At 41.0% G+C, this 22,644-nt stretch overlaps 1 protein-coding gene across 2 annotated transcripts in view; it reads left to right on the top strand.

Moving 5' to 3' along the window:
• opcml (opioid binding protein/cell adhesion molecule-like) overlaps positions 1 to 22,349 on the top strand; it is a 520,625-nt gene extending 498,276 nt beyond the window's left edge. For both annotated transcript variants that reach the window (XM_074671787.1, XM_074671786.1), the window contains 4 exons: positions 17,124 to 17,261; positions 17,483 to 17,603; positions 18,517 to 18,668; positions 20,346 to 22,349. In XM_074671787.1, coding sequence (XP_074527888.1) covers positions 17,124 to 17,261; positions 17,483 to 17,603; positions 18,517 to 18,668; positions 20,346 to 20,446 — 512 coding nt within the window. In that variant the 3' untranslated portion in view covers positions 20,447 to 22,349. The remainder of the gene's footprint in view (positions 1 to 17,123; positions 17,262 to 17,482; positions 17,604 to 18,516; positions 18,669 to 20,345) is intronic.
• The last annotated feature ends 295 nt before the right edge of the window (positions 22,350 to 22,644 follow it).

The raw sequence follows: 22,644 nt of genomic DNA, 5'->3' as shown, positions 1-22,644 counted from the left end.
TGATTGATTTGAATGCAGTTGCCTGCTCTGGAGCAGCAGGAAGAGGCTGCTGTGAGTGAGGAGGACTGTCTGTCTGTGTTTGTATAGGGGAGGGACTCACACACGCTGACCATTGAGGAGATCAAAAGACGTTTTAACCCTCAGATTCTCCAAACTCCTGGGGTTTGAAAAGTTATCAAAGGAAGAGACAAAGTCTCTGAGTTGGCAACACTCAGTCGCAGTTTTATCCTCCTCTTTCTTACCGCTGCCATTAGAGCTCACACTGAATCTAAAGTGCTCCATGTTAGCAGAACGCCACAGGTAGCCCTTCTTACTCTGTCTTCCCTGCTCGTCATGTAAACAACACACACGCCTCCACACAAAGTGTCCTGCTGTTCTCCTTCACCTGGAGTGGCACATGGGTATGATTGGAGCTTCATGCCCTCTTCAAACTGAGTAGTGAAATGAAGAAAAAAGGAAAACACAAACCGAACCAAGTGAAAAAAAAAAAAAACACACAGTTTGACATTTCTCATTAACCGTTCCTAATGTACATAGGTCAGATGTTGCCAGCTTCCACCTCTCAAGGGATACCTTGCACCACCCCTCTCCAACGTGCAGGCGGTTCAGGGTTTTCCAGACGGCCCAAAGTTGGTGGTGGCCAGCAATGAGGCATCCATCGAGGGTGATGCCTCTCCATTGAGTTGTCTGGCTGCCAAGGCTGTCCCATGGCCTCTGCCATTCAGTGGTCCTGGCAGCAGTTGGAGTGGTGTCCAGGGCTTTGGTGGTGTCCAGGAATGTTTTCCTGAAAGAAACCTCCTGTGGGTGGCAGAGTGCTCATGAAGTAGTTGCTGGTTGTCTTCAGTTTGCTTCTTTGCGCTCAGCTTGTGTGATAACTGCTCTGTGAATGTCAGGAGGGGGCGATGCCAGAGTTTCTGTGCATGGCATGACCTGCTCCATGCTGGACAGACATATTCTGCAGCAGAAAAGCACAAGGCCAGTGCAGATGTCTGTAGAAACCCCCCCACCCTTGGAGTTGGTCAGTTGGTGTAAAGATCTTTGCTCTCGTCTTCTGGATGTGACCTCTGTCACATCGGGTGTGGTCTAAAGTAACTCCTGGATAGACTGAATGCTGATGGCTCTCAAGCTTTATTCCATCCCAGGTAAAGTTAAGCTCCCATTAGCATCCCTGTTTTTAAAATGGAAGCTGCAGATTTGGGTTTTCCCGGGGTTTGGGAGCAGGTGGTTTAGCGGGTAGTCAGCTAAGGGGGGCCTCATTCCAAGGTTGCCTCAGGTTTCTCTATGAAGCTCCATTAAAGGAGTTTCTGGACAGGTTCAAAGAATTACTGTTGAAGGAAGCACAACTTTCTTTCAAGTGGTATGACTGTTGAAAAAAAGGGCATATTATTTTATGTATTTATTTACTTATTGTTGTAAAGCTATTTTTCTTGCAGCTAGTGGTTAAATAATTCAGCTGCAGAAATAGACAATGATTAACCTTGGAGATGAATGAATAATATTTGTAATAATTAACCTTTAATAAGCACTACAGTGCTTCTTTCTGTTCACCTTCTATGACCCAGCATCTTTTGGCAGGTCCATGTGCTGCTCTGAGACTCTAATGACACTAAGACCTCACACACAGTAAAGATCAAATTAATATGCATTATAAACATGCTGATATCTGTGAACGAATGTGCTCACTTATTGTTAAATCTAACTGTTAAAACAATAACTACCAGGGTATTTTCCTTTTTTAATGGTAGTTGATCACATCATTTGTATATTTAATTGCAGTTAATCCATTCCATTTTAATTCCATTGCATGTTCCACTCCATGTTTTTAATGCATCATTTATATATTCAGACCTGCTCATATTAACTATGTAAAACAATTCTCAGCAGTGTCTTTTCTTTGGGGATCAAATGCTCCTGGCTCCAGAAGGCGGTTCATATGTGCAGTCTTTGGAAGTGGAGCTAATTATTTCCAGCACGCCTTCGTCCTCCACCATGTTAATGGACCTGCAGCTGGAGCCTCCCATTAAGCTATTACTGCTCAAAGTTTGCTGCTTGTAGAGTTGTCCAGGCAGCTCAGGTCTGCCTCTGGTGGGGGAGGGCTCTCTGCATTAAGTCCAAACTTGGACGGCAGGTGGTGCTTCAGGTGGTGCTTCGCTGAAAATTCGATTCACATTGACAGTAAATGCAAATATCTGTGGTTTAAATGAGAGAGAGCCATCTGGCAGAGCTTTGAAGCTGACATTGCCGGACAAAAACCCGTTTCTTTATCCATTTCTGCCCGGGGTAGGGGGTGGGGGTTTGGTTTCTGCCTGCCACCCACAATGTTTACTGCTGCATCACTACACGAGTTCCCTCAAGGTGGGCTGGAGGTCAGAGGGTGTTAAATGCTCTTTGAGAAAATTATTGGCATTGAATAAATTTATATCAGTGCTAACTTTGACCACCAGATTTACATCATGAATAATAATAATAATAATTAAAAAAAAACAATTTCAAAGCAAACAAAAACTTGAAGAAGTTTCCAGAATGCATATAACATCAAGAAAGTTCCCCACTGCAAGGCTGACTGTGACTGAGCTCCAGCTGACACAAAGTCAAACTATACTAACCAAGCAATTGGCTTCTTGCTAAGCCACACCCCCCAAAGCGACGTACAACACAGCCTGTTCCTCTCTACTGAGATGTGTCTTTGTAAAGGGTAAATTTATCCATTTATTTATTTATTAATTTATTTTCCTTTTTCTTTTTACTTTAACCTTTATTTTCTATCTTTTCCAAGGGTGACCTGGCAAAGACAGGCAGCACCAAAAACACAAAGTTACAAATGGGAAACACAAGAAGAGAAAAAGCACAGTCAAGAAAACACAAGACTATGGATTAAAACCATGTTCCAGGAATCAAGTGTTCAACAGCTGAGCCAAAACACTGACTTCTTATAAAACCATGTCTTTCATTTTAGACTCAAAAACATGAAAGAACACCAGCTCCTTCAGCTTTAATTTGCTCTGCAGCAAAAAATACACCCCATCACCCAGCCTTTCAGGATACTTTGTGACAGAGTTGCATGTACCTCATGAACACTGTTTGACCATTTTTAAACTTAAAATCTCAGATGAAACACATAAAACCAAACGAAAACTGACTCCCTGCATTTCAATGAACGTCTGGGCAGAGAATGTTTGAGTGTATGGGAACGGCTGCATGCTCTGTGATTGGTTCACTGGGTTTGAGGGCGGGGCTTAGCCATAGATTGATGTAACCCTTGTGTCCGAGTGGTATGTAGAAGAAAAACTGTTGTCGTCTTTCTATGTCTGTATGCATATAATGTTTCCTGCTGACTTCCATATGCCTGTTTTTCTCTCTTGACCTTTCGTCTCTAATAAAGATGAAGGTGCATTTGCAAATATGATCACTCAACATTGGATCTGTTTATGCATGTGTGTATCCGTGTGAGCATATGTGTGAATTTTTGTACTCCTTTGTCAATCATTTGTCATAGTTAACGTCTATTGTTTCACACACACCATGGGATGCACCATAAAGATGTGAAATACAGTCCAAACCTTGTGAGGTTGAAAAGCTGTCAGGCTGTTGTATTCAAAGATCAAAATAGTCCACTTGTTTTTAAAAGCACTTCCCCAGCTGTCAGCACTCTGCCTGTCTGTCACAGCCTACCTGCATAGGTGAGCTCTGAAAGCATTTAGCAGTGATGGTTTGACACCTGTTATTGTGTTCCTCCTGTTTAAAGTGTGTGACTGATGCAGTGAGTTCCGAAGGCATCCAGGGAGCTTTTATAGCCATTGTACCTCTGATTGCAGTTCCTGTTGAGGCATTTAGCAAATATCTGTGATTATGCTCCTGAATGACAGGCTGTTTGATGGAGGAGAAAGGAGCAAAGTGAGTGAGCGCGAAGAAAGACTCCACTCAGTGAATGTTAAATATTTAAAGACCTGGTTTATCTGACCAAAGACTTTCACTGAAGCACAGCTGTCAGTGCTCACATCATGTGTGACGTTTGGTCGACATCCCCATCATACTGTACAACACACCAGTTAACACACCCAAAAGTGTCTGATTAATGTCTCAATCGTCGCTGATGATGGGTGAGCTCGAGGATGTAGTTTGAAATAACAGGCCAGTGTCTTTCCTTTCATGTCTGCTGTCTGGCTCAAACACAGGCGTAGAATGGACTGTGAGCAGAAACAGCTCAGAGAAATCTGGTGTGGTCTCATATGAAGCAAAAAGATGACTTAAATGTTTTGTATTGAAAACAAAATTTGACACTGACTGTGAAACTGAAAAAGTAAATAAATGAACATGTATTATATTAAAAAAATAAAAAAATGAATAAAATAAAATAAACATCAGAATGGGATTAAACAGGTAATGACATTGATAATGATCTGCGAACATTGACATCAAATTTTATTTTTATAATTTTTGCATTTCAAAGTTCGAATCAAAATCATTTTTATGTATTGATGACACTGTTTCAATAATGGCAGTTTATAGTTTCAATAATGTGTTTTCCTGTTTGATCACACTTTTCGCCTGCTTTTTTTCTGTTTTAACTTTCTGTCACCCTTTTGATGTGGAGGTAAGGGCTTGGGGGGAAGGACTAGGAGGGCACGATTTGCATTTAATTTGCATATTGTATATTTGCAAATAATGCAGCACTCTGCAAGACCCCACGGACCTACAAGACCCTTGAGTGTGAGACACCTACAGTTCACCTGGAGCTTCAAAACCACAAGTTAGTCTGTTATTCTGCTATGTCACAATAGAGAAGTGGATATTATGGTCATCGTTTTGGCTCCATAGTCTTGCAGAGACAACCTTGTAAAGATTAAGAATTTTTGAAATGCACAACCTTAAGATTAAAAATATAAAATTTACCACATGAAAAAACACTCACCTGATGTATTTGCAATCCGATAGTCTGCAGATGCTCAGGATGGAGACTGCCCTCCTCCTTCACATTTTAACACCATTGGAAAAAAAGGGGATGACCCTCAGGAAATGCATGTTTTTAAAGGTGTGTGACCCTGTCGATGCTTGTTGCTTGAACAGTCTTAAAAAGTTGCATGTTAAAAAAGGATCTGTCATGGCAGCGTGAGGACGCTCCATCCTCAACTTCTGCTTATGTGTTTCCATCAACTAAAGGGCGCTGTAGAGATCAAGTTACTTTTGTCTGTCCTGCTGAATCTGTTTTTCTTTGTGAATTTATTGGAGTTTTTCAACGAGAAGGAGTGTAGACCTGGATGAGGGACCACAGGTAGGCAGGAGCCGTTCTTGTCAATGTTTTGTAAGCCAAAAGAAGAGCTTTGAATCTGATTCGAGCTGCTACTGGAAGGCAGTGAAGCAAGATTAACAGCTGGGTGACGTGTGCTGTTTTGGTCTGGTTAAAGACCAGATGGGCTGCTGCATTCTGGATCATCTGCAGAGGTTTAAATGTACACACAGGGAGGCCTGCTAGGAGGGAATTGCAGTGGTCAATGCGTGAAATCACGAGGGCCTGTACCAGAAGCTGCGTGGCCTGTTGTGTCAGGTAGGGTCTGATCCTCCTGATGTTATAGAGGGCATATCGACAAGACCGTGAAATTAAGGCCACATGTAGCTTAAAGGTCAGCTGGTCATCAATCATGACACCCAGATTTCTGCCAGAGTTTGTGGGCACAAGTTTATTGGAGTCAAGCAGGACATTGATCTGTCGGACAAGCAGGAAGGACAGTGAGCTCAGTTTGGACAGATTTAGCTGAAGGTGGCGTTCCTTCATCAGCCAGACACGCTGATAATCGAGCCGAGACGGTTCTATCATCTGGAGGAAAAGACAGGAAGAGCTGAGTGTCATCAGCATAGCAGTGGTAGGAGAAGCCATAAGAGTGGATCACCAAGTGAGGTAGTGTATAAGGAAAAGAGTAGGGGACCAAGCACTGAACCCTGGGGTACCCCTGTTGTTAAGCTATGTGATTCAGACACTTTTCCTCGCCATGACACTCTGAAGGATCGGTCCGTGAGAAGCAGACAAAAGAAGCGGAGAAGGAAGAGAGAGCTGCTGCAAAAGGCAGCCATAGCCAACAGGGCGGTGCCTAGCAACCCATTAAGAAAGTAGAAGGTAGTTTAATAATGAACAGCACACTGGCATTATATGTTGCTTCACCCACACAAATGTAAAAGTAAATGCTGTAATGATAATAAAAACGGGGTGTAAACTCAAACAGTATGCTCACACCAAGCATAGTGGGGTGCTGTTTCTGCAGGAGGCCTGAAATGCAGGCGGCCTTCAGAAATATGAATTCCCCTTCCCCTGTATATGTAGCTAACTCCCTTAGCACTGACATAGCCACTGGTGACACTGCTGGCTAAATTTTTATCATGTAATAATACTCCTGGCGTCTGTTTCATCATAATTTAAACAAGGTCGAAGCACAAATAAACCCTGGGCTCATTTCACTTTACAAGGGACACGTTGAGCCTTCTAATGGGGTCGATGGAAGCCTCCCTTTCTATCATGTTCACAACTTGGTAAGTCACATTTTCAGTCCTTCTGAAAATGACGTTTTCAGACATGATGGAGCCTATGGCATCCAGTTCCACCTTTTTTCAATACACTATCAAATACCTGAACCGTTGTCCAGTTAGAAAAGCTAAATAAGCTAACACTAGCACTGCAGAGAGTCACCAGAGCAGCACAGAGGATCATCAGGTCTGATCTACAGACTTAATGTGAGAGCAGGGCCAGGAACATCACCTGAGACCCAAACCACCCTGCCCATCACCTCCTCAGGCTCCTTCCCTCTAGCAGGTGGTTCAGGACAAATCAGGCCCAGACCACTAGATAGAAAACAAGCCCCCCCCCCCAGGTGTCAAATTGTTAGACCCCGTTTACATGACGCCGAAAACGGTCAATTCCGCAAACATTTCGTTGCGTTTTGGCCATCCGTTTAGACGAGACCACGTTGCGTTTTCAGTGAAAACGCAAACTTTTGAAAACGCTCCCCAGAGTGGAAAGATCTGAATCCGCTCCTCCATCCAGCCTCGTGTAAACACAGAGCGGAGCGTCTCAGGGTGAAACGCTGACGTCACAGCATGTGCACTCGCAGTTTCAGGTGAAGGCTCCGCGCATAGCCACATTTCCAGTTGAGCCAGTAGGTGGCGGTAATACGCGTTATGGTTGGATTGCCGACCGTCACACACAACAAAACGGCAGAAAAAGAAAGAACAGAAGAGGAGACTTCTCCTCCTGGAGTCGTATAAACGCGGATCGTTTTCACGCCGTCCTCATGTAAATGCGGTTGGCTTTTGAAAACGCAAAGGAAGAATCGTTGCGGGAGTCTCCATGTAAACGGGGCCTTAGATGGACTATAGGTCACTGACACACTGTCACAGCCTGCCTCAAGAACCATGACAAAAACAGGAAGGGCACTACAATTGCGGCTGAGATTGATTGTTTATTGAAAAACTAACTGCAGAACATGGGGTGTGTTAGTAAAGTCAGTGGTGTGAGTGTGGATGTGTGTAACAAAAAAGTGTGGGATGTTGTCAAGCAAAACGAATACAAAAGATGTATGGGATGGGTTATGATAACTAATGTTGTGAAGCTGCAAAACTCTGCCTCAAAATCAGATGGATGATGTAGAACAGAACTTTATTTGTCATTGCAACAAGTATAACCAAATTGCATAGATGTCACTACATCCATGGGTTATACAAAGTGCACTCACATTTTAACTCTTACTCCAGCATGCTTCCAAACAGCCTTTAATAGTAACTTTCTCTACATCCCTTACCACACTCACTCATTGGTCTCTGTAAAGTCACAGCAGCAGCCACAGCGCCCCCTTGGAGTATGGTGCCGTTACAGCAGAGGTGATCGATCCCAGCTGTCTTTACTGTCTTAGAGATTTGTGTCCTTCCTCGAACACATCTGTAACATTATTATTCTTGTATTTTATCTCGACACTGGGTGTGAGTAATAGCCCTGAAACTGCCAAGAAAGGGACAGGAAATAACTAGCATGTAATCTGGGAGAACTGCTTCTTGTGCAGAAGGAAAGGAGTTGTAAGAGGATTGGTTGTACCCGGCCACCTCCTTTGAGACAGTGCCAGAGGATACGGACACACTAGCTGCTGCGCCGTGGCAGTGCCTCACTCTCAGGGGAAGCCGTGAAAGGAAAGCGAAGGTGGTCCAAGAAGGTCATCAAAAAAAGATAAAGATGATGGCAGATGCAGCTAAACTTTATTGTGCCCTTCAACACCCAGACTGACGCCTCAGGCAGAGTTATTGCTGGAACGTGAAGAGAAGGTGAGGTAGAAGAGAAAAGGCCAGCAGCCAGTGTCAGCAGGAAACGAGTCCTGAGAGGGACGCAGTGCTCGATGGGGCAGCTGGAGTGTCCAGGCATCAAATGGACCGTAGACTGTTTCAACTAGTGTCTGCTGTGTGAAGGATTCAGCTTAGAGAATGACCACAGGGCTCTGAAATGGTTACAAACCATGAAACTCTGGTATTACCTGCTGGCTGCTGTCACCACTGACACAATGCTTCACATCAAGAGCCTTTTTTGAGCAATTGACTCCCCGTCCCATTCTCTGAACCTGCTCTCTGTCCAGCTCTCCACCCAATGTTCTGCACTCACTGCTCCCTTGTGCTGACATAGGGACAGTTACATGCTGTTCACAGAAATGACACACACTATATGTTTACTCGCTGCTGTGTCTTAGGGCGCTGTTTCAGATAATGAGGCTGGACATTTCATTTTGTGATAAGCAGACACCAGGAAAGAGTGGTTTTCAAAAACATCTATCCAGTTCCTCTCTGTCCTGTTATTGAAAACAAAAACAAAACAAAACAAAACAAAACAAAACAAAACAAAACAAAACAAAACAAAACAAAACAAAACAACAGCACTGAATTAAATCTTTGAGGATGATAATAGGGACTCCAGAGTGACTTATTCATGTTCATACCATACATCAGCAAACAGGATGAAGACCTTAAGCAGGTCATTACATATCGGAATGATGAATGCATAATTTTGTAGAATAATGATAATAATGTACTGTATACTGACAGATAATTCATGCACTTGTTGATTAAAAAAAAAAAAAAAAAGCAAGACAGGAAATGTTAAAACTATACAAAAAAGAAGGAATAACTCAATATAAAAATTTAAACCACTTGATGACTCTGTTTACATTTCTGAAAAACAGCAGGAAGCACTTATTTGGTGGTAATTTCATGTTTAGGTCTCTGTGAGGACTATCAATTGAGCCTGGAAAATAACACTAACAAATCTGTCCAAAGGTGTCACTGTAATCCGGGCTAAAGACTGCATTTCCCATGAGCACTATCACCCACTATAGTAAAAATGTGAGTCTTGACGAGACTTGAATTTTTTTGTGCATTTGAGAGCAGAGCTTCTTTTTGACACTGCTTTCCTTTGTTCAAGACAGCATTTACCCAGGATGCAAAGCAATGAGGAGATGCATTTTTTAAGTTACGTAAAGCTGTAGTTTGAAAGGTGACAACAATCAGGCTTTGTAAAGTCAGGTTGTAGCTTAGTGAGGGGTGAGCGGACTATCTGTTTAGTGTTCCTCAAAGATTCAGAGACATGTCAGTAACGTGTAACGTTAGTGAATCCTGGTTATGTCCTGCCAGTCATCTACCTAGAAGAGCTAACATAACCTGGCTCTTCATTTTATTGATAGACTCTCAAATTTGAACAGACCACTGCAGAATAACTGCTGACTGTAAGTCCGAATCAACATTAGCACAACCGGCAGTGCCCCCCAGAGGGTGAAACACAAAAGTTTTTATTTGCACTTGCCGTATTTACAGTAAGCCAGCATTTTCAGTGGAAATGCTGACATCACACTCTGATTCGCGTGAGCACATGCAACAGTCCAACACTACCGTTGGTACGATCATCGTGGTCTACCGTGTTGTGCTTGTGCTGCTCAATCAGCTGAATCTGTGACTGTCTTTAACAAAATGAGCATCGGTTGCTCCACTCCTGCTCTTAGCATTCACTAATACACCAGATGATCATACCAGCTCTCCTTCAGTGGAGATCTACTAAAAGCTGCTTCTGGACAAGACAGTTATAGTGTCAACTACAGGCCTGGCATGCTTGCTACAGCATTTTCAGTCTCTCTGTGTTTCCATGTAAATGCAGATTTTTTTTTCACTGCATTTTCACTTCACTGCATTTTCACTACACTGTAGCGTTTCCTGATGAATAGTTGTCGTGTAAAGGGGCAACATCCAGCTTAGAAAAATGAAGCGAAAGTTGCTGTTCAATGAGAATCCACATGGGGCTGGCTGCAGAAAGACAGGAAATCAGAAAGATGCTAATTTTGCTATTAGCACACACTATGTGCATGTCTGTAGGGGGGGTAACTTGGCAGTTTGGCGACAATATTAGAATCATTTGATCAGCCTATCAGAGGCACAGCTCAGCCCATATTTAATACAGTCAATTTAAACACTGCAAGGAATGCAGAAAAGAAAAAAAAAAAAAGGTTTAAGCGCTCCCAGGACCAGTCCTGTGGAGATGGCAACACATGCTTGTTGTCCCCAAAAGACACAAATGCATCATACATCAGAGTGTTTGTGTCCCTGTCTACTACTCGTGTAAACATTGTGACAAATCCTCAATGTTTCATAGCATATTTTTCTTCAACCTCTTGAGCTAAACCTTAAAGTCTGCACTTAGAATGTATCTTGTTTCATTCCAAATCCAATGTGGTGGCATGCAGGGCCAGAATCATTAAGACTGTGTCACTGTTCAAAGGTGTGTTCTTGAAAGACTCATTCTTCTGAGTAACATCATCATTCAAACGGATTTGTTTTTTCACGCGATGAACAGAAATATAAATACTTGGTCCTGCACATGCAAGCAGGTTTGGAATTAAAATCAATATGATAATGTAATGTACTTAAAGTCCTCTGGTTGTTGAGTATTTAAGCTTTTAACATTATCCGTGCTGTTGAAATAAGAACAAATTAACTCTCTAACCCATAATAACAATAACTTTAATCATCACACTCAGCATATGTCTGATCTATTGTTTCGTGGTTATAAGACAGCGCTAGCTAACATTGGAGACTATGGAGTCTCTCTCTTTATTTATTTATTTTTTTATTTTAATGTAGATCCTGTTTGGTTGTATCTGGTTTTGTGATATCTCTTAAACCTGAGGTTTTATGTGAGATCCCCAGTAAGATGCTCCAGATCAGGAAAACAGTCTTGATTTGCTGAGAGGTGAAGCGCTGGAGTGGCACTTCTGCCTGCAACGTATTGTGCTGATGCCATACAGAAAAACAAGCTTTTATACTATTAATTTTGTTTTTAAGTTTGCAGAAAAAAAGAGTCACTATTCTGTCATTGTATTTAAAAAATACTCTCATGCCGATGCATGAGTGTATATGTGTGTTCAGCTTTTAGAGCAGGCTGTATAATGGTAAAGTGTGACACTTGATAGCCCATAAATATCACTTACATAAAGGTAAACAGTATTGTATTGCTTGTAATTGGGCAGCAGTAATCCCTCCACAGAGTTGTGTCTGAGCAGCAGAGCTCCTTCTGCTAATGGCGAGCGTTGGTGATCCGCTGAGGGCTTTCAGATACTCATTTGTGCCGTCCGCCGCCCGGTACTTTAATGGCTCTCCCATTACTCATCTAGTCATCTGTACTGACACTGATGTGCTGCAATTGTGGCCACCGCTGCAGACCACTGATGTGGGAGCTGATGACAATGGTGACATTTATCAGCAGTAACATAAAACCATGATGACTCTTTCATATCCATTCATCTGGGTAATTAAGATTGACACGTTTTGTCTCACAGTACTTGGCTGTGCCTGTGTTAACTTGTTTCCTTTTGCTTATAAAGTCATGTTTTGTATTTTTTGCACAGAATGATAAAGATCAAGTTTCTCTACACAAATCAATAATGCATCGATTTTTTTTTCTGTGCTGTTCTGGAATCGTTAAAAGTTACTGTCTGCAAATTTTAAAGCACATGGACAACCAACAGAAAATCCCACTACCTTTGCTTCTGACACACAAACATACACATCTCATCCCACTCAGCTGTGCAGGCCCTCATTTGTACTGAGAAAAACACCACAATGTTGGGCTGCCAGCATCCCAAAATTCTATCAACAATCTGACTGAGATCAAATGTAAAACCTGAAACAGCGTGATTAGTGTCCTTGAGTAACACAAAGCAATAAGTGGTTATTTTTAGTTTTAAAACATATCATTAGTTCATGTGAATGTGAAATACTGGTTTATGAAGTTCAGCTGCAGTGCCTTTTGCCTTCATTTTACATTTCCTCTGTTCATTTCTGAAGTCTCTGATTGGTTTTATTAACACACTAAGGATGGAGAGGAGTTGAACACACCTGCTTTTAGCTGTGTGTTGAAACAGAATGGGTGAAAGCAATTTTGTAACACACTTCCTTCAGGTACACCTGGCTCACAGATTTGAAGCCTATTGTAGGCTTCATGTATATTAAAAAATGCGCTGCTGAAACAACAGCAACAGGCTGCCCACCTGTTGTTCAGGTGAGCTGAGCCTCTGATTGGGCAAAATGGCTCAGCTGCAAAGAAAACAAAGGAAAAGGAAAAATACAAAAAAATACAGTTAAAACAGTGTGCTGATGGAAAAGGTATACAACCATGTAAAAGGAAAAAAAAAAAAAACATTTACAAGAATAACCTAAAAAATGTGCAATGATAATCTTGTACGTTTTCAAGAATAAAGTTCTAAATTAAAGAGAATATGCTCATAAATTTGTGGGAATAAACTCATGATTTTTAGTCCTTAGTTTGGCTTTTTTTTTCTTTATACCAGGCTGGAAACATGTTTATTTCTGCTGAAAGGATTTTATTTTTAATCTTGTTGTGTACATGGTTTCTGCTACTCCTTCCAGAGCCAGCCTCAAGTGGACACCTGGTGAACTGCAGTTTTTAGCTCTTCAGTGTTGCCTTCATCTCTTGCTGCTGCCTCGCTGAAGGTCGCTTGGTTAGATCACCTAACTTGGATCCTGAGCCTCTTGAATAAATTTTAGCGCTTTCATACAATTCTGCACCCGTTGTTTTTTCCTGCTTGTGGACTCTCCATACACTTTTTTTTAACCCACTTCACCTCGAATCAAAAACTCAAATATTGAGCCACAGGGCAGGAAGTCAAAAAGTCAGAATCATATTTTGAAAAAACAAAACAAAAAACACAGCGTTAATGTTCTGGACTATCGTTATCATCCACTTTAAAACAGAAGGGAATGAACAAACAATCAAACAAACAAATACCTATCTAAACGTCCCTAAACAAAAGTCCTCGGAAAGAAACAAGCTTTTTTTTAGTGTCCCTCTGTTATTTCGTTTTATGATCGACTCTGGTTGCAGATGGGGGCACGTCCTCAGCGACTTCATGAGGGTGAGTGAAGTTTAAACTCAATCCATTGTTCAGTAAAGCCAGATAAATTAATGTGACCAACAGCATTGTTACAGCTTCATCACTGAAGCAGTGGCTTCTCCCAGCTAGAAGCTAATCTGGACTTTGTCAGCCTGACAGAGTTATCTGTGGTGAAACGTTCATTACACCTGGGAGTAGTTTCTAGGTTTTAAGCATCAAGCTGATTATCCTTAGCCCACAACCTTTTCACTGAATCCCCAGCCTTCTCCAAAAGTGTCTGAAGGATTTAAGAAAAACAGGATGATATTATGCTAATGTCAAGATATTGCTGGATTGACATTTGTGCTGATTGGGATTAGTGCTCCTTTCCATTTTACCGCCCACACCGTGGTAGCTTACAGTCTCTGTGTCACCAGAGCAAGCTTTTTACTCTGCTGCTGTCGGATAAATCTATGTTACTCAAGAGAGCTTGTTTTGATGCTATTAGTTTATTTTCTCAGGGTAACGAGTACCTGCCCTGAGGAGTCACAGCCTCATGGAGACATCGTGAGAACACACACACACACACACACACACACACACACACACACACACACACACACACACACACACACACACACACACATCTTAGAAGGGACACTGACTTTCACATTTGCTACAAATTTGAATATCTGAGAGGTAAATCCTGGGATTTCTTTTATTGAAGACTCAGGGTTCGATCTGTCAGGTAATCCTCTGTATCAACTGGTTTTTAAATTCAATTAGAAACAAAAGAAATAGGCCATAACAGGTTAACAAGAATAGTGATACTAACTTGTGCCTTGACCCTTTAACAGAGGGTTTGCCTTCTAAGAAACAGGTCAGACCATAGATGAACACATAGGCATGAGTTGGGAAATACATAAAATCATTACTTTTAATGGTAAAAGATAGATTCGAAACAATATTTTTAATGGGTTTAATTTAGTAATAAATAGAAATATTAAAGTACTTGCAAGTACCATGTAAGAGATGCGCTGCTAAATACATGGCAAAGAATTACTGTGTCATGCAAGAGAACTGCTACAATACACATATAATGAGGCTTGACACTATGAAATCCCATATAACTACAGCCACGGCCTCCTGCATAGCCCAAACAGTACTTTGTAAGGTGTTACTGAGCAGAGCACAAGGTTACACAAAAACAAAGAAAAAGTTGGGTTAAAGCTAAAGGCAAAGAAACACTGTCGTATCTGAAGACACACCAGCTTCAGTAACATAATTAACACAAAGCTCAAACTGGGCCACAAAAAAAGGGCCTGATCTACTAAAGGTTTGTGTGTATAAAATCATTAGCAAAGTTGACGTACTTACCGTGTGCACCAATGATTGCGCCTGTCAATTGAGCAAAATAGCACAAGCAACTTTCTGGGTGATACAAATATAAACATTGAGCGCCCACAGAGTAATTTATCAAACCTGATACTGATAGTGGATGCTGTTTTGGTGTGTACACTATATCGGGCACATTTGAAAGGCAGGTGCAAACTGGCACAGTGTCACAGACAAATGGCTGAGGTCATTGTGGCCAGAAGGAGGCAGAGGTGCAACGATGGGAGAAAGAATCTCCTGTGTGTGTATCAACACAGTTGGACTGTCAGAAATATAAAATAGAAGAGACATATCATATACCCTACATCTATACTTCCCTCTCCATTCGCCAGCAGCTCAGTTGATGGATCACTGCCACTGAATGACCTCCTGACGGTCACTGTCAGCCCAGACACAGCACTGACCAGCTGCTTCATGTACACAACGATGACCCAAGTGTCTTGGTGGAGGGCGCACACCACATTGAGCACAGCTCTCACCTCCTGTGCAGCAGCCTGTGACCCTAACATCTGATTGCTCCACCTCCATGGCTTCAAAGTTGATTTTTCTTTTTCTGCTCTCCCAAACATTCCATGCTGACAGCAGGTAGCACGCAGCCATAGTAGACCGCCTGCAACACGCCCGCCAACAGCACATGCGTTTTTTTATAGTTTGTACATGCAAATTAGTGCTTGTTGATTGGAGTCTTAGTAGATCAGGCCCAAACACTTTCAAGAAACCTTTAAATGGCTGACAAGAGTTGAGGCAAGAAAACACAATGTCATGTTAAGGCAACTCTTGTAATCTGTAATGAAAAACATCATGTTAAGCACTAATCAATCACCAGAATAACTGGAGGTAAATGTTAGTGATTGGAATAAACATTACTTCATTAAGATCATACTTGGTAAAGAGACTAAAAAACCCGTAAAGTGTCTTATTTTAAGAGTGGATACTTAACAGATTCTTAAAACCTCAACTTGTGTTTGTGGCAGCCTAGAGAGACAGAGTTCATTAAATGGTGAGGCTGTATGTTGTGTCTTTCAGAGCAGTACTAAGACCTGTTGGTTGGTTTACCACTGAATTAATGATTGACTCATCTAGTTATCGGACCTTGCACCAGCTCCTTCAAAATAACTGCAATCCAGTTTTCTGAGATCTATAGTTTGATCACTGCAAGTCCATCTAAACACAGGTCCATGAGGACAAGGTTGAACAAAGATGTTTTCTACAATGTGACTTCTGGTGGGTCCTTAACTCTGCACTCTACTGGTTTACATTTAAATAGACTGAGACTCTACGGCAGTACTCTAAAGGAGCAGTGCTATGTATTTAGTGCTCATAATGAGGATCTTCAAACAGGGTTCTTCTTGTTAATAAGCATCAGAGAATACTACCCACTAAGGTCCCTGCAGACCACAGAGAGATACTTCATTTTTCATCTCATATACTGAAATACATCCTTGTGATTCAATATCAGTATCTTCTGTGTTTTCTCTGTTCTTTAATTAGTCTTTGTTTGTTTATTTGTTTCACATTTATTTGAATCAGTTTACACATTGGCTTCCTGGGGGACTTCAAACTTACAACGTCTTATTAAACAGAAAAGATAACAGCATTAATTTATGTAAATGTTTATTGCTTCATCTTTAATGTTGTTCCTCATTAAAAGATCTGAGTACAAATGAAGGTTTTTATAAATGATCTGATTTTACGCTCAATACAAATTATGACATTGCCGAGAAAGTAACAAGGTGATTTTTGTACGCTGCTTTCGACATTGATGACACAACTAGAAATGTTTTTTTTGAAGCTTAGTTTTGGACTTTGAAGCCTTTATTGAAACAGTAGACAGAGGAGGAAACTCAGCCGCGGTCTTTTCATGTTCTTGGACTTGTGAAGTGTTTGGTCTTGTTGTGGTCAGGTTGTGGTCTTCATAGTGTCTTGGTTTTGGAAATGGTGTCTTTTCTTCACTTCTGTTTTACTGATATTTAGTTACAGCAGTTAAAATTAAATAAATAAATAAACAAATAAATAAATAAAAAATCCCAAAGGTGTGACTTTGTGATGACCTTATGCCATTCTCCCTGTCACCTGATCACTAACTGAACTGAATTCAGACTGGGTTTCAAAAGACAGTTGTTAAACATGTTGTAATTGTGGTGTTTGTGCCTATTACAGGGCTGTTTTTACACTTCATTGTTATGCTCACCACACCATGCTACTTCAGGTTCAGGACTCCAGCCAGTGCCCACAGGTTTCGTTCTGGTTCAGAAAAATTAGTTCAGCTAACCACTCCACTCCGACTAATGCATTTCTTCCTTTGTGTTATGCTCTTTTTTTTCACAGGCACTCACAAATTTCTGACAGAGGGGGAACATCTGGAGCTGAGGGGTCTGACCAAAGAGCAGTCAGGATCCTATGAGTGCATCGCCTCGAACGACATCTCAAACCCTGACGTCAGGACAGTACAAGTCACCGTCAACTGTAAGGACTTAACAATCACATTTCTGAAGGAAAAGATGGAAAAATATGAAAGCCTCAATGCGTTCCTCTATGACCTGATTTTTTAAAAAGTGTTTCACTGAGAAAGTCAGTGCAAGGTGAAGATTTGACTGTGGACATTTAAAGAAAATTTGAAGCACTGTACTTTGGGTTATGCTCTTTTAGTGATGCTAATGTAAAAGTTATATCACTTTGTTGTTCAGATCCTCCCTTCATCTCCAAAGCAAGGGGCACGGGCACTCCGGTTGGGCAGAGAGGAGTCCTGCAGTGCGAAGCCTCCGCCATGCCCAGGGCAGATTTTGAGTGGTACAAAGAAGACCGCAGGCAAGTTTCTTATCTGAACGCTGTGATATCTACAGGCCTGGAATTGTTTGAAGTAAGAGATACAGACACACAAAGACCAAAGTTTCTGCTTGAGGGTGTGGACTTAGTTTATTCCAAAGAAGACATTATACATCCTCTCTGTGGAAAAGTAAAATCTCTCCACATATTTCATCATTTGTGAAGAGCTTTTTTCCTGCTTTATATGTTGTGTTTTTCACTGTACAGGTGAGAAAAAATAGTTCTAGTTACATTATCAAATGCAAGGACATGTCAGGCATACTCTGATGATCTCATCGCTAATTCCTTCAGAGATGCGTGGACAGAGGAGGCAGGTTTTCTTATTCCCAAACTCTAATTGCTCTGTGATCGTCACACCTTGAGATCAGGAAATTATCAGGGTATCAATAACAGGCCTCTTTTTTTCCTCTGCAGCCTGTGAGCTGAGATTAGTAGAGGCTATGCTGCACTGTGTGATGGTCCCTGACAGTTTTCAAAGACTACATTCAGTCACTTAAACGACACTAAGGAAGACAGCATTGGATTAAAGTGGAGAAGAAAAAGAGTGCGAAAGAGGGAAAGTTTTCATGTACTGCTGCTTGAACAGTTGCGCTCAGGGCAGTGAGCTTCGTTATAAACAGGGAACAGTGTCACACCAGTATGCAGCACATCCTTGTTCATCTCATAATCTGAATGTATGTTAAGTAAAGACTAAAAGATGTCATCATAGCCCTGTTATCAAGTGGTATATGTGGACTCTGTTTGGAGGGCTTAAATAAGTCATTTCTGATTCAAGATTATGATCACATGATGATACATTTTCTTTCAACGATACAACAAAAGTCAAAGTACAAATTATTTTATTCTGGATACAGCAGAAGAAGACATTACAACTCTGTTCCTCTCTTTCTTGCAGGCTCTTTAATGGACTGAACGGGGTTAAGATAGAGAACCAAGGTAAACAATCAATGCTGGTCTTTTTCAACGTCTCAGAAGAGGACTACGGGAACTACACTTGTGTTGCCATCAACACCATGGGAATCACTAACGCCAGCATAATCCTCTATGGTAAGGATGCAGGACTAAAGAAGAGCCCTCTGATGGGAATGCAGGGCTGAGGTGTTAGCATTCAGTGAACAGTGAAATAAACCTCACTTCAGTTCACCTAGGAAGAGATGGTGTAGAAGCCTACCTTCAATACAGGCCTGCTTCATATAAAGGCCGTCATCTAATACAGGCGATGTTAGAGCTTGATTTGTAACGACAATTCAGACTGTAATTTAAAAAAATACACAAATAAATTCAAACTTAAAAAAAAAAAAAAAACCTTGATGCATGTTGCTGCGAATTTGTGACATACCCTGTCAGGTTTGGATGAAGCTAAAATGACCTTTGTATCCCCCTCCTGCCTTCTGGTTCAGAGTGTGCACATACTAAAGATCATTTCAAATGCACCATGTCCACTGCCAGATGACACACTGCACATCTAGAGTGTGCCGTTCTCAACCACGATTGCCCCCCTGTGCTGTCCCCCCACTAGAGAGTATAACCAGCGGTCGCACTACTCCAATAGGAACCAATAGCAGGTATCACACATGCATGACCCCCCAATGTCATCATGAAGCGTGATTTCATCAGTCAGCTCAATAAGACACAGAGAGCACTGCTACAACTATAGAGACTTTTGACTGATGTTACATCCTTGTAGTCAGACACAGCCCCCTGACACCTGTGGAGAGGTGCGCTCGCGGCGATCATATGTCATGGTTCATAAACGCTGATGACGTGCTTGTGCTCAAAGTAAACTTTGCTGAAGCCCATCTCCCTGAAGCATGCTAAAGCAGAGAAGTGAATCGTGCTTTAGCACAGCACACTTGTGGTCACACTGGCCAAACAAATTGGGCTTTAGAGTTAAGGCAGCTTAAGCACGATACAGTTTGCCAGTGTGACCGCGTCCTCAAATACCACTTGCTAACCAAGCATACAGGGACTGCAGAGAGATACATTGTGCGAGATAATTATTTTAAGGGTGAAGTGTCCAGGGAGTTATCTTTTTTTTCTGGCCAAAAGTACTTGTAAAACAACACACCTGTTGTTGTGATGTTTAAGCTCTTTCAATTTGTGTTGAGCTGCCTTAAAAAATAAAAAGGCTGTTTAGTTTAAAAAAATTGGAAACTTTCCCTTTAAGGTACCTTTGGAAGAGTTTAAAAAAGTATGATCAATTTAAAATTAATTGCTGGTAAATTATGAACAACCATATTATTAATTGCAAAATATTTTAATCGACTATATATATGCGTGTGTGTGTAAAATGTACATTGTTGGTCATTGAAAATTTCCCATAGACCAGCCATGTTTCCTGCTGTTACACCTCCTCATTTTATGTGCTTGTGTACTTGCTGAGTTTTTGTCTACAGGATGTTGCATTGAAGCAATAGGTTTCCGTTTGTATCTCCTATCCCACATTGTTTAAGCTCACAAGTATGTTACCTTAATCACCAAAGTTGACTACCATCTCAGGCTCTGTTTTTTTTTTTTTTTTTTTTTTTTTTTGTTTATAGTGGCGTTAATATTAGGTCAAAAAATTGATGTCTTTCTCTTTTAAAATTCATAGATATATACTTGAAGTCACAATCGCTTATAATGATTTGCCAAGCATCACAGTGTTTTTTCTGATGAACATTCCACACATCTTCCTGACTCTTTTGACAGTGGGGTTGAAAGTGTGTTGTTTTCTTCCGGCAGGTCCTGGTGCGATGCACGATGTGAACGGGGCAGCTGTGTTGAACCGTTGCTCTGCATGCCTTGTGCTGACCGCGTCCTCACTCTACCTGCTGAAGTTCTGATGTGAAATGCAACAACCTTTGAGTTCCTCTCAGTATTGAACAGCAGGAACAGACTATTAGTCTTGTAAGAAGAAAGGAAACCCAAAAGTGGTAGTTGTTGACCTTTTTTTTTATTTTTATTTTCGTTCATGTTTTGCACAAGGCTGCTCTCCGTCTGTTCCCCGTGTGAGAAGCATCAACTGGGAAAAGGGGATACAATTAATCATGCACTAAAAGGGTGATGGTTGAGCTACTGAGTTGCATACCCCAAACTTTTTTTTTTTTTTTTTTTTTTTGTATGTGGAAAAAAAAGAACAAAAAACATGTAACTGTTGATAGATGACTGTTTATTGCCCAATATTGAAGTGTACATTAAGATTATTATTGTGTCATGTCCTGTTCAATATCTGTACAATACCATCAAGCTTTTTTAAGTAAACAACAAAAAAGGGAAAAATGCAATGTGATTGTTGAATTTTACTGTATTTTTACAGTTGTATGCAAAACACAGTAACAGAGCCTAAACACATTAGAGTAATAGAAAGTATGCCATGATGATTTCTCAGGCAAAGTCCTACAGCATAGTGCATCCAAATTTTTATTTCCATGGTAGTGTGTGTAGAAAATAAACAAGAGTACAAAAAATCCTGCACTGTTTTCAAGATACATACTCTTCTAAAATAACCTTTTCAACACCTAATCACAGAGTCATAGCAGCTCCACGGCAAACTGAACACCATCACATGTTCAGTATTTCATGTTAAAACAAATCGTGGTCAGAGAGCAGCATCACCTCTGTACAAACCCAAACATTTACAATCTACATCTTCACCATTCATTTAAGAACTGGGTTATTCAGGCAAATTGTCACAATGATACTGCAATGACTTCCTTGTCTTTCTTTTGCTGCAAGTAATCTGATTACTCTGATGGAAGAATATCAAGTTGTTCCAAAAATATTTTTGATGGACCCAATATATACAGTTTTTTTTTTTTTTTTCTTTTGTTAAAAAAAGCTCATGAAGTTACGCAAGCAGAGCTGTCAGGTAAAGAACAAACATTTTTGATTCACCAAGTCTAATAGGTTGAAGCTTTTAGCAAGTTTTTTTTTTTTTTTTCTTTTTCACTGATCCTAAATATAAAATGCTCCAGTGCTCCATGAAACATTATTAGCCACTTAAAATGTCTTATGCAAACTCTCTTTATAACTGCATATAGTCAATTAAAGTTAAACTACAATAGCTGTTTATATAAATAATTATGTCTTTTAGTCACCAAGGCTTCCTGTTTCAATGAGCGTTATGAAACTCCTCAATACACCATCCACAGAGCTGGTGCTAGTGCTAGTTCCAGGCCGGTTCCCAGCTTAGCACTGGTTCTTTATGTTTCCACTGACAAAGCGCTAGCTCCTGGTGCTAAAAGCTGATTCTAAGCAAACACCAACTCTTTGCTGGGCCAGGGCTAAGCACATATTACACCAGGGGCCAGGGGCCAGGGGCGGGGCTACAGTGACCAACCATCAGCGGTGGAAAACAGCCATTTTTAAAAAAGAAATCTGTCGAGCAAGTTGTCTGTTGTCTTGTTCCTCATTCAAAACTTGATCTGAAGGTGAAATTGAAGCAGCAAAGCATTGTCTCTTGAAGATCTGGTCAATACAGTATATCTAATTGATTTAACAGACTAAACAGCTGTGTGTTATTAATCTTATTTACATGATGCAATGTCATTTCAGTCCCATGGTCGTATGGACACATTTTTTCTCTGCTCTCTCAGGCAGACACACAGACACAGGCCCAAATACACGCACACACACACACACACACACACACACACACACACACACACACACACACACACACACACACACACACACACACACACACATACATACACACACACACACACACACACACACACACACACAGATGAGCACACACGGTAAAGCAGACAGTCAGGAAAAATAATGTCAAAACCACTACAAGAGAGACACGCACAAAAAAAACCCCGCTACTTTTAAAGGGAAGTACTGATGTTTCACGGAGAGTCAATAGATTGATTCCAACTTAGCCCCTTGCTAATGGAAAACCAAATCTGATTTTAGTAGAAAGTGATTACAACCAACTAAGCCCTAGCACCAGCACTGAACTTGGACTGGTGGAAAGGGGTATATGATACCTTCCAAGACCTCTGTCCTTTCAAGTGTTATCTGTTTTGGGCTA

Source organism: Halichoeres trimaculatus, unplaced genomic scaffold (assembly GCF_033239565.1).
Source record: "Halichoeres trimaculatus isolate MK-OKI-2021-1 unplaced genomic scaffold, fHalTri1.1 fHalTri1_scaffold_6, whole genome shotgun sequence".
NCBI lineage: Eukaryota > Metazoa > Chordata > Actinopteri > Labriformes > Labridae > Halichoeres > Halichoeres trimaculatus.
The sequence above is the reverse complement of the archived record's forward strand: the minus strand, read 5'-3'. Positions and strand labels throughout refer to the sequence as shown.